The 10,937-nt window shown below is 43.1% G+C and overlaps 3 protein-coding genes across 3 annotated transcripts; all 3 read left to right on the top strand.

The window, feature by feature from the left end:
- The first annotated feature begins 1,433 nt into the window (after positions 1 to 1,433).
- On the top strand, positions 1,434 to 2,450 carry LOC120671171 (early nodulin-93-like). The gene is made up of 4 exons (XM_039951449.1): positions 1,434 to 1,618; positions 1,761 to 1,822; positions 1,921 to 1,996; positions 2,076 to 2,450. Exons 1-4 carry the CDS (start codon positions 1,555 to 1,557, stop codon positions 2,219 to 2,221), a joined length of 348 nt encoding a protein of 115 aa, XP_039807383.1. The 5' UTR covers positions 1,434 to 1,554; the 3' UTR covers positions 2,222 to 2,450.
- A 1,597-nt stretch (positions 2,451 to 4,047) lies between these two features.
- On the top strand, positions 4,048 to 5,292 carry LOC120671170 (early nodulin-93-like). The gene is made up of 4 exons (XM_039951447.1): positions 4,048 to 4,432; positions 4,567 to 4,628; positions 4,750 to 4,825; positions 4,940 to 5,292. Exons 1-4 carry the CDS (start codon positions 4,369 to 4,371, stop codon positions 5,083 to 5,085), a joined length of 348 nt encoding a protein of 115 aa, XP_039807381.1. The 5' UTR covers positions 4,048 to 4,368; the 3' UTR covers positions 5,086 to 5,292.
- A 4,256-nt stretch (positions 5,293 to 9,548) lies between these two features.
- On the top strand, positions 9,549 to 10,616 carry LOC120670537 (early nodulin-93-like). Its single transcript, XM_039950656.1, has 4 exons — positions 9,549 to 9,751; positions 9,910 to 9,971; positions 10,089 to 10,164; positions 10,256 to 10,616. Exons 1-4 carry the CDS (start codon positions 9,688 to 9,690, stop codon positions 10,399 to 10,401), a joined length of 348 nt encoding a protein of 115 aa, XP_039806590.1. The 5' UTR covers positions 9,549 to 9,687; the 3' UTR covers positions 10,402 to 10,616.
- The last annotated feature ends 321 nt before the right edge of the window (positions 10,617 to 10,937 follow it).

The raw sequence follows: 10,937 nt of genomic DNA, 5'->3' as shown, positions 1-10,937 counted from the left end.
ATTGGTATTCTTATCTCTTTCATCATACATGAATATATGGTTGACATATATCGTGGGTAGTATTTTTATATAAATATAGTAGTATAAATAATATATTAATAATGATGGAAATAGTAATTTTAAATTTTATATTGGTGCACTTTAATAATTAGATTTAGGAGTAATTTAACTTGTAATAGTAATGACATAATTGGATAATTTATATGCAAATTTAGGGGGCGATTTGTATTATTTTAATAATGGCATGTGTGGGTAATTTACACAAAGATTAGGGGGTTGCTTTAGATTTATTTATAATGGCAGAGGTGGGTAATTTAGATATATGTTTAGGGGGTTATTTTAGTCTATTTTCGTAATGGCAAAGGTGGGTAATTTATTGGGAAAGATGACAGATCTGATGGTTATTATAATTAGAATTGTTGAATTGATGGCTGGATATTTCTGATTTTTGTGAGAATTTATAGGATTTCTCTATTTTTTTTAAAGTGTCCACCTAGGATCCTAGGTGGCTTTATGTGGAGGCTTCTTTGGAGCCTCCAATTAGTAATAGTAAGATGCTAGAATGTCCTGTGTTACAGGACAGAGGGAGTATTGCACAAGTACTGGATAAGGGCATACAGTAGGTTTTACTGCTAAAATTGGATCTGAAAAATTAATCAGAGCCCAGGGACCGAGACACCATGACGTCTGGCGTCGCCGCTGCAGCCTGCAGGACAGAGGCAAGCCGAAAACTGGGAGCGCCGCCCTGATTCCGCCCAAAAAAAACTGAGCACATCCGCACCATGCCAGGCCCCAATCATCAGAAAAGCAAAAGCCATCGTGTCGGCTACTACTTGCTTGGTTGCTCTGCGTGCCTCTTTCATGTACACGCCACACCTCACCAAGTTACCATGCATGCCCGTCTGTCCACTTTACAGTTTCACTTTCACCGCGAACCAGTTGCCTTGGCGGTTTACTGGTTTTATTCAGTGTTGGCCTGCAGGCTGCAGCCACCCTGCCAGCAGTGACAAATGGTTGGTCAAATTCTCACTGGTTGGTGAGACTCTTTTGACCCTTCATGTTCAGGAGCACCAGCACACAGAGATGAAACATGAGAGCTGCCCGAACCTACAGCACGATTCCACGTATGGTTTTCTCTGGGTTGAGATTCTGCAGTAAAGAACAGCACACGTGATAGATTACCCTTGTCATTGGGAATCTATAGTTAGTTCGCATGGGTTTCTTTTTTTCTTTAACGTTTTTAGTACTCTTGGCCGGTGATAAGTGCTCGTACTGGTAGTAGTAAAGTAGCAGGTGGATCGAGTCCCATGATGCACGCACCAGCCTCTGTGTCTGCAAGCCGCGAGTGGATAGGAAACAGGCACACACGGTTTCGCCCAAAACCAGGTCCCCGCGCCCGCCGATCCTCTGATGCTGCGCCCTATAAATTCTCAGCCTCCCCTGCATCTCCTTGCAACCAACAGCAACCCATCGTTCTCGCTACTAGCTCACTCTCTACTCGCCCATCATCGATCTAGCTGCTTCCTTCTTCTTCCCTAGCAGAAGAGCAAGACCATGTCGACGGTGAGCCGTGCATCCCTCGAGCAGAAGCTTGCCCTCGCCAAGCGATGCTCGCGAGGTACACGTCCATGCACCTGCACTACCTCACAATCGTCTTAATTCTGATGTTGTTATCTGAGCTTCTCTTATGAACTCACCATTGATTCTTTCTGAGCTCACGCTTGTACTCACCATGCATGTGTATGTGTGTGTGTCTGCAGAGGCCACCCTCGCAGGGGCTAAGGCTGCAGCTGTAGCCACCATCGCCTCTGCAATTCCCACGGTGGGTTCCATCTCCCTCTTCCTGTTCATCGTGCCATCCTGAATAGCAGTACCCTGTATCTTACACAATACCAATTCGCTATCCTCTTCTACGTTCAGATTGCGAGCGTGCGGATGCTGCCATGGGCGAAGGCCAACATCAACCCCACCGGCCAGGCACTCATCATCTCCACAGGTACATACTGCTGATCCAACAATCCTGTCTTCGACTGGACACGAGTTACTGATGAACGACAACTGAACTCTGTGTGCAGTCGCCGGGATGGCCTACTTCATCGCGGCCGACAAGAAGATCCTGTCGCTGGCGAGGCGCCACTCGTACGAGGACGCGCCCGAGCACCTCAAGAACACCTCCTTCCAGGGCGCCGGCAGGCCGCACCCTGCTTTCTTCAGGCCATGATCCAGCTGCACCGCTACTGTTGGAGTTGATGAATAAACTACTTTGTCAACAACGGCAAATCGTTCGACGATGTGCGCAGAGACTTGGACCATTTAGTTTGTATCAGCTGTGCTCCAAACACTGTATAATCAAGCAGTATATCGTCGTAAAAAGTATTGTACTTTTGTGTTTCTCGATCCTGAACTACGTTTTTTTATCCGTATAATAGATATATTTGAGAAGCAGCACACATCAGCGTATCATTCTTCACAAATCTACGGTTACGATTAGAAAAAAAATAGATCCGAAGGTTGAATAATTGACGTTGGAGGGATCTTGGAGCTGAAAAGTGAAGCTGTTTTTTTTTTTGAAACAGAAAAGGGAAGCTGCTTGTTGAGAAGTAGTATAAGTGAAGTGTACACGTCTTCTTATCAACGCAGACTTTTAGCTAGGTTAGATATGATACTTTTTTCTCAAATATTTAAAGAATGGGCATATTAGAATATGGTTACATGATATTTTTCTCAGGAACAATATTTTTATTAACGCATAACATTTTTTATTTATAGAAAACAAATGTTTCGTGTTCATTAGAAATTATTATATGATGGAAAAAAATTATTTCAGCTTCATGTGAAAAATTGTTTCAAGTTCAAAAAAAACTGTTACAACTAATAAAATATTCTAATTTATGAGAAAATGCTCCAATTTTATTAGAAAAACGACCCAACATTTAAAGATTTGCTAGGGTCCCTTGATGCATTCCGCTTGCACAAACTAGCACAAGTATGGATAAACAGAAAGTAACTTCTTTTGCTTAAGTAGTGTAATAACCAACAATGTAACTGTATGTACATCACAATAGTGACCAAGCTGTGGCAATTTATTTCTTATATTAAAAATTATTTAAACACAGTTGATATTCCGGATGCAAAAAGAGAGAGATTGGAGCAAGTTCATGTACAGCTTTGTCCTTGGCAAAAATATTATTTTGTGGGATACCTAAACCGTGGCCGAGGCTATATTGCTGTCAGTCTGTTACTGATACCACGTAGCAAGACAAGAGATTTGAAAATGAGATAAGCTGCCCCGTATTTCTTTTCGTGGGGGCGCTGCAGATCTGCAGCCCACGGAGCGAGACGCCGCGACGTCCGCGGTTTCTGGGATGTGGCTGACTAGCCGAAAACTGGGAGCGCCACCCAAACTGAAAATGAAAAGGCACTTTTCGTGCTGGGAAACGCTTGCTTCTTCCTCCCTCCCTCCCTTTTCTCTTGTGCGCGTACGCTCTCATGCATGCTCTGCACGTGTACAAATTTACAGCGTAGTTAGTTAGTTACCTCACCGTCAAACTTACGTTCACCTTGCGTCCCTGCCAAACGTTTTAGCTAGCCCAGTGACTTTGTGTGAATTTGTGTGACGTCTTTAGTGGTTGTGGTTGGTGCTCGTTCGACTCCTGAGTAGCACACAGGTGCTGCCGGAACCTGGTACCCACAGGCCACGCCCCAGTCACAGCCATGGTCATCGTTCCCCGGATTCATGTAAACTGACCTGCACATGAGCACATCGTCACATGCATGGTTAGGCTTAACAAGTTAATGAGTCACCACTAATCCAGTTTCTGGAGGATCGGATCGAACACTCCAAGTCCAAAGCCGTTCATCTGAATCGACGGCCTTTGGTCACTAAAAAAAAAAAGACAAGGACCAGTACCAGTACCAGTACCAGTGAAGCGAGGTGAGTCCCTGTGCTGTGCGACCCCGGGCACATGCCGGCAGGCCCCGCCTGTCTCTTTCTGCAAAGCTACGGATGGATAGGATAGGGACATGATCTCGATGCAACGAGGAGGTGAGGTGAACTGCACCTACCCGGAGCCGGAGGAACCATCCGCGCCGGCCAAACTGACCCTGCCATCGGTTCCGTTGCGCCCGCCCAAAAACCATGTCCGCGCCCGCCCGCCGCTTCTCCCCGTCCGCCGATCGTTTGGCGTCGCCGGAGCTGCCTATAAAATCCCGGCGGCCACCCCAGCGTCTCTGCAACCCATCATCCATCGCCCTCACCTCTCTTCTCTCAGTTTGCAGTGCCACTCGTCACCGGCAGCAGAGCTGCTTCGTTTCCTAGCGATTTACCAGCCAATCTCGCGCTTCTTTGCTTACCACACAGCATCAACGATGTCGACTGTGAGCCGTGCGTCCCTTGACCAGAAGCTCGCCCTCGCCAAGCGCTGCTCGCGAGGTACCTGGCTACTGACACTCACAGCACTACTGCACTGTGTTCAGGCACATACACTTCAGAGTGGTTCTTGAACACAAGCCTGTCTGTACTGTAATTAAGCTGTGTGCACTGACGCTTTGCATCTCTGCGCGCAGAAGCGACCCTTGCAGGAGCTAAGGCGGCAGCCGTGGCCACCATCGCCTCCGCCATCCCAACGGTGAGTAGTTTCCATCACCACCTCGATCTGTACGTTCACCTCAAGAGTCAAGAACTCAACATGGACAGCATTGTAGCCTGATAGCTAACCTACCGTTTCGCTCTGGTTATCCATTGTTCAGCTGGCGAGCGTGCGGATGCTGCCGTGGGCTAAGGCCAACATCAACCCCACCGGCCAGGCCCTCATCATCTCCACAGGTGTGTGTACTGCATCTTTCTTGCTCGATCGCTTCTTGACAGAGGCTGAGTGGTTGACTCGACCATCATCGGTGTATACAGAATCTATCTGACCCATTCGTTTGTTGCTTTCAGTTGCTGGGATGGCATACTTCATCGCCGCTGACAAGAAGATTCTGTCACTGGCGAGAAGGCACTCGTTCGAGGAAGCTCCCGACCACCTCAAGAACACCTCCTACCAGGGTGCCGGCCGCCCACACCCGGCTTTCTTCAGGCCATGATGAGGAATCTGGCGAGATGGCCCTCTTGGAAGTTGCTGTACTCTGTGCCGTCGATGTCCGAATAAATTAAACTACTACTATTAGCTCGCCAATATCATCGATGTAATGGTATAGTACTTCAATGGGCCACTGTAATTAGTTTGTACTACTGCTGCTCCAATTGAAAAGGAATGCAACTTGGTCTTACGGTACTGACCAACACTGAAATGGTACATGTATATACCACCATGCATGGTTACATGTTTGCATTATGTTGTTATATGCCAACTCAGACCAACTCGTGGTGAAGGTAAAAAAATGTATGAAGTTTCGGTTCCGATAGCATGTGGTTACCTTCACGCGGTAAGAGACAGATTCACCAGGGCAAATATTCCGCCATTCTTCCACTTCTTTTCTTTTCTGATTTTCTGAAGAGGCTGCCTAGAGTTATGCAAACATTTTCATGCACCAACCGTGGAGAAAACAAGAAAGTCAGTTTTTTTAAAAAAAACATCTATTATCTTATTATTTGGCCAACAAACGGAGCCTCCACGTTCGCTCTCATTGCTTAGAAATTTCCACAATAATCGGAGAAAAATAAAAAAAATAAAAATTACACACCACTGTCATTATAATAAAAATTATCCTAAAATACCCCTGTGTCTAATTAAAAATCACCAACCAATGCCATTATGAAAAATTAAATATAAAATATCATTTAGCTATGTATCAATTACTATTAATGAAAACTAAAACTAACAACAATCAATCAAAATAAAACAAAAATAAGAATAATTATATGCATAATATTATTAAAGCTCAATAAATCAAATTGTTAGTATAGGTAGATCATATTTGAATTGTTTTAACAAACAATAAGACATAATTTACTATAATGAACAGGGTGATGTATGACTAAAAAAATATAATTTTTAAGTAAAGATAGAACGACATGCAAATTTGTAAATTTTCAATACTAACCGCGCAAATGCGCGGGCTATACGCCTAGTTTTTACAAAATGCTTTCCAAAAAAAACGGAAATATTTCTCAAACCATTTAGGAAAAAAATCATAAAAAAGTTTATGAACCTAGAGTGCTAATGAGTCGTACAGAAATGCTTTTCGGGCACGATTAATATATTTATAACTTACTTTTGTTAGACAACATTTTCGATATCCTAAATTCTTAAGAAAGGTTTGAAATGAGGAAATCTTTTTGGATTTTGATCTGCCTTAGCTCAGAACCTCTCTTCACATTTGAGGTTGCCATTTTCCAAAACATGTGTGGCTTGCTATAGGGGACACATAGACTTACTTCATCCATACCTTCCTCGTATATCTCCCCACTACCTTAGCATCATGTAGGGGCTGGGCGCTGGGGTGCTTTTTATTTCTCGGTTACTCTCTCCGTTTTAAATTATAAGTCATTTCAAGAATTTTGGAGAGTCAAATCATTTCAAAGTTTGACCAAAATTATAGAAAGAAACACAAAGATTTATAACATCAAATATGTATACTATGAAAATATAGCTAACAAAGAATCTAATCTTACTATTACTAATTGGAGGCTCCAAAGGAGCCTCCACAAGAAGCCACCTATGATCCTAGGTGGATACTCTAAAAAATAGAGAAATCCTATAAATTCTCACAAAAATCAGAAACATCCAGTCATCAATCCAACAACTCTAATTATAATAATCATCGGATCTATTATCTTTTCTAATAAATTACCCACCTCTGCCATTATGAAAATAGACTAAAGTAACCCCCTAAACTTGTATATAAATTACCCACCTCTGCCATTATAAAAATAATCTAAAGTAACCCTAATCTTTGTGTAAATTACCCACATATGCCATTAGAAAAATAATACAAATACCTCTCTAAATTTGCATATAAATTATCTAATTATTTCATTATTATTACAGGTTAAATTACTTCTAAACCTGAATCTAAATTTTATAATTTATAATAAAATATTAAAGTACACCAATATAAAATTCGAAATTACTATTTATACATTATTAATATATTTTTTATTATTGTTTATATAAAAATACTAACCACGATATATGTCACCATATATTCATATGATGGAAGAGATAAGAATATCAAATAGTACAACTAAATATATATCAAATACATATGGAGGTGTGATGCAAAATGAAATATGTTGTAACTAGATAATGAATATGTCACCATATATTCGTATGATGGAAGAGATAAGAATATCAATTTACAAACAAATAGTTCAACTAAATATATATCAAATACATATGGAGGTGTGATGCAAAATGAAATCTATTTTAACTAGATAATAAAAATATATATTTAGAGTATGTGCTAGAATATTTACTAGATGAAAAAGAGCGTAACATAGATAATTGTAATTATCAATATTTTTCTTATATTAATTCTAATTAGCCCGTGCGGTAACACGGGTTGATAGACTAGTGATACTTAATTGGTATCATAAATATTATTATTTTGTTATATAAATTTGGTCAAATTTGAAAAACTTTGACTCTCCAAGATTTTTAGAATGACTTATAATTTAGAACGGAGGGAGTAGAATATTAAACACGGATGATGAATCATTGAGTCCGGAGGCAAAAGAATATGGATTTATTTTCAGCTTTGTTCTTATAGAATTACTATTTTCGAGAAACAGTGGATGAAGCCCACAGTCTTGGTACTACATAGGAAAACCAGATCTGAAAACCCAGAAAACCACAGCAGAGAAAAGCTATTGGCACAGCTTTTTGTGGGGCCCACGGACCATACCGACGTCTGCGGTTTCTGTTGCTGCCTGCCTAGCCGAAAACTGGGAGCGCCACTCTCATCTGATTCCGCTCCCTAAAACTGAGGTTATGCCCGCACCAGACCGCCATCTTCAGATAAATCTCTTTTTGGTGTTTCTACCTGCGCTTCCTTCCTTCTCTTCCACAGGCCGTGTTTGGTTACTACAGGATTTTTTCTGCTACGTTTCCCGAAAAAAGAATCTCGTATGCATGGAGTACTAAATGAAGTTTATTTGCAAAACTTTTTTAAGGATAAGTGTAATTTTTCGATACAAATCTAATGACGGTAATTAATTGATGATTTGCTACAGTGATGATACAGTAATTATCTTCTAATCACGCGGTCAAAGACCTCATTAGATTCGTCTCGCGATTTACAGGCGACTGTGAAGATGGTTTTGTAATTAGACTTTATTTAATACTCTAAATTAGCGGTGAAAAAAATTCCATGAAATCCTAACCAAACACTGCCACAGCGTAGTTACATCACTGTTAAAACTTGGAAAGTACAGTTTCACAGCAGTAGTTACATCACGTCACAGAACTTAAAACTGCAGGCGCTTGCCATTTGTTCAACTCGAGACCAGTGACTATTAGCATTGGTACGCAGCAGGCCAGCAGTAGTGTCAAAGGCTTCACCCTGCTGCCTGTTGACGCGCGTTCATGGCTGCCTCAGACTCAGGGCATCCGCAATGAGGAACTTTTTGCTAGCTATTTCGTGATGTGGAGGAAGGAGGGAGAACATCAAAAGCTGAATAGCTAGCGACGAGTTCCTCGCCTAGCTCGCACACGTCCCGAGTAATCGTATTCTCTCTGCTGCCCAGTGCCCAGACCCACTCTTGCCTATGCTGTGGGGCTCATACTTTTTTTTCTTTTTTTTATTCCTGTCAGCCGGCGATTTGCTTTTGCTTGTTGCGTTGCGGACGCCCTCACAGTAGTTGTTGTGTTGTCAGGTTGGTAACCTTTTTGACCGTTGTTGGGTACTAGCACATAACATAGCACCTACCCACATCACTCCACGATTATCTATGGGTTTCTCTAATAAACCGACCTGCGCTGCACACATGGTATTGCTAATTTTTTAGGCTTAAAAAGGCACTCACTAACCTTGTCTCTTGAGGATCGAGCTCCATCCAAAGCAGAAAGGAAAGGCCGGTTGCTTGACAAGTAACCGATCGATAGGCTTAAAAAGGCACTCACTAACCGTACCACCCACATGCTGGCAAGCACTGTCTGTCTGCAGCCTAGCTAGTGTTCAGTGGATTGCAACTGATCGGTGTGTTTCTGCGAGCCAAGGTCACGCTCACACATGGGTTCCCTTCCGCCCAAAACCACGTCCGCCGCGCCCGCCGCTTCTCGCCGCCGCCTTCCGCCGATCCTCTCGCGTCCATGGCCGGCGCTCCCTATAAATCCACAGCCTCCACTGCGGGTGTGTTTAGTTCACACCAAATTTCCAAACTTTCCATCACATCCATCACATCTCCTATCACATCGATATATTAAATATAGCAAATAACACATGCATGGAGTACTAAATGTAGTTAAATAAAAAAACTAATTGCATAGTTTTGATGTACGTTGCGAGACGAATCTTTTGAGCCTAGTTAGGTCATGGTAGGACAATATTTACCACAAACAAACGAAAAGTGATACAGTATGCTACAGTGATTGATGTGACTTTTTCTCCCCTTTTCACCTCATCTAAACACAGCCTGCCTCTTCTTGCATCCCATATCGATCTCCTTCATTTCCTATAGAGATTTAGCCTTCAGCCGATCTTTCAGAGCTTATTATCTCACAGTGCCTGCACGAGAGCAAGATCATGTCGACTGTGAGCCGTGCCTCCCTGGACCAGAAGCTCGCCATGGCCAAGCGCTGCTCGCGAGGTACCCACTGATCGATGCACAGTGCAAACACATATACAATACGGTTAGTTGAATATTTTTTTCCTTTTCTTTTTGCGGTTTGCTAAAGACTAAAGAATCTGCTGCCTTGAAGCTATACATGCACACTGACTGACGCTTGATCAATTCCATGTCTGCAGAGGCAACCATTGCAGGAACTAAGGCGGCAGCTGTGGCAACCATTGCCTCTGCGATTCCAACTGTGAGTTCATTTCCATACCAATGCAACAATTTCTCCTCCTCATCAGATGCAACCGTGAGGATGCTTATTGTCTCCTGTATGTAACAATACATCCTTACGCTGTCTCCTCTCCTTCAGCTGGCGAGCGTGCGGATGCTGCCATGGGCGAAGGCCAACATCAACCCCACCGGCCAGGCACTCATCATCTCCACTGGTACGGTACACCTGATCAACAGATCCAACAATCCTGTCTTCGACTGAACACGAGTTACTGATGAACGACAACTGAACTCTGTGTGCATCAGTCGCCGGGATGGCCTACTTCATCGCCGCCGACAAGAAGATCCTGTCGCTGGCGAGGCGGCACTCGTTCGAGAACGCCCCCGAGCACCTCAGGAACACCTCCTACCAGGGCACCGGCCGTCCCCACCCGGCCTTCTTTAGGCCCTGATCGGCTCGCAAGCAAACACCCGTGCTGCCCTGCGCTCTAGCCTGATCAACACTACACATGTATACTGTGTATGCTTGATGCAATAATAAGCTGGCCCCTGCAGCGCAGACCGGCAGGTAGCTGCGGGCTCTAAGCTTATTGGCATGGGAAGCTTCTGCAGTGTGGCAAGCGTAGTCTTTGAGTATATGCGTCCATGCAGGGGCGGATACAGGAGGGGGGCTCAAGCCCCCCTAACCTCCCTTAATTACACGTAAAACACTGTAGCAAGACCTCCAAATCACCATTAAATCTTCACATAAATCAACATCTCTATTGTTTCAGCCCCCCTTGCCTCTAATTCTGCATCCGCCACTGCGTCCATGCCGTGTACTATTACTCTGTCTCAGTAACATCTATCGTGCTAATGAAATACTAGTCATGGATGTATCCTTTATTTGCTGGAGCTTCATCGTACATGACTGTTCGCTTGGAAAAAAAACATGCGGAAAAAGTTCCATTCCAGCTGAACAGATAAATTAAAAAAAACATTTCTACAG

Source organism: Panicum virgatum, chromosome 4N (assembly GCF_016808335.1).
Source record: "Panicum virgatum strain AP13 chromosome 4N, P.virgatum_v5, whole genome shotgun sequence".
NCBI lineage: Eukaryota > Viridiplantae > Streptophyta > Magnoliopsida > Poales > Poaceae > Panicum > Panicum virgatum.
The sequence above is the reverse complement of the archived record's forward strand: the minus strand, read 5'-3'. Positions and strand labels throughout refer to the sequence as shown.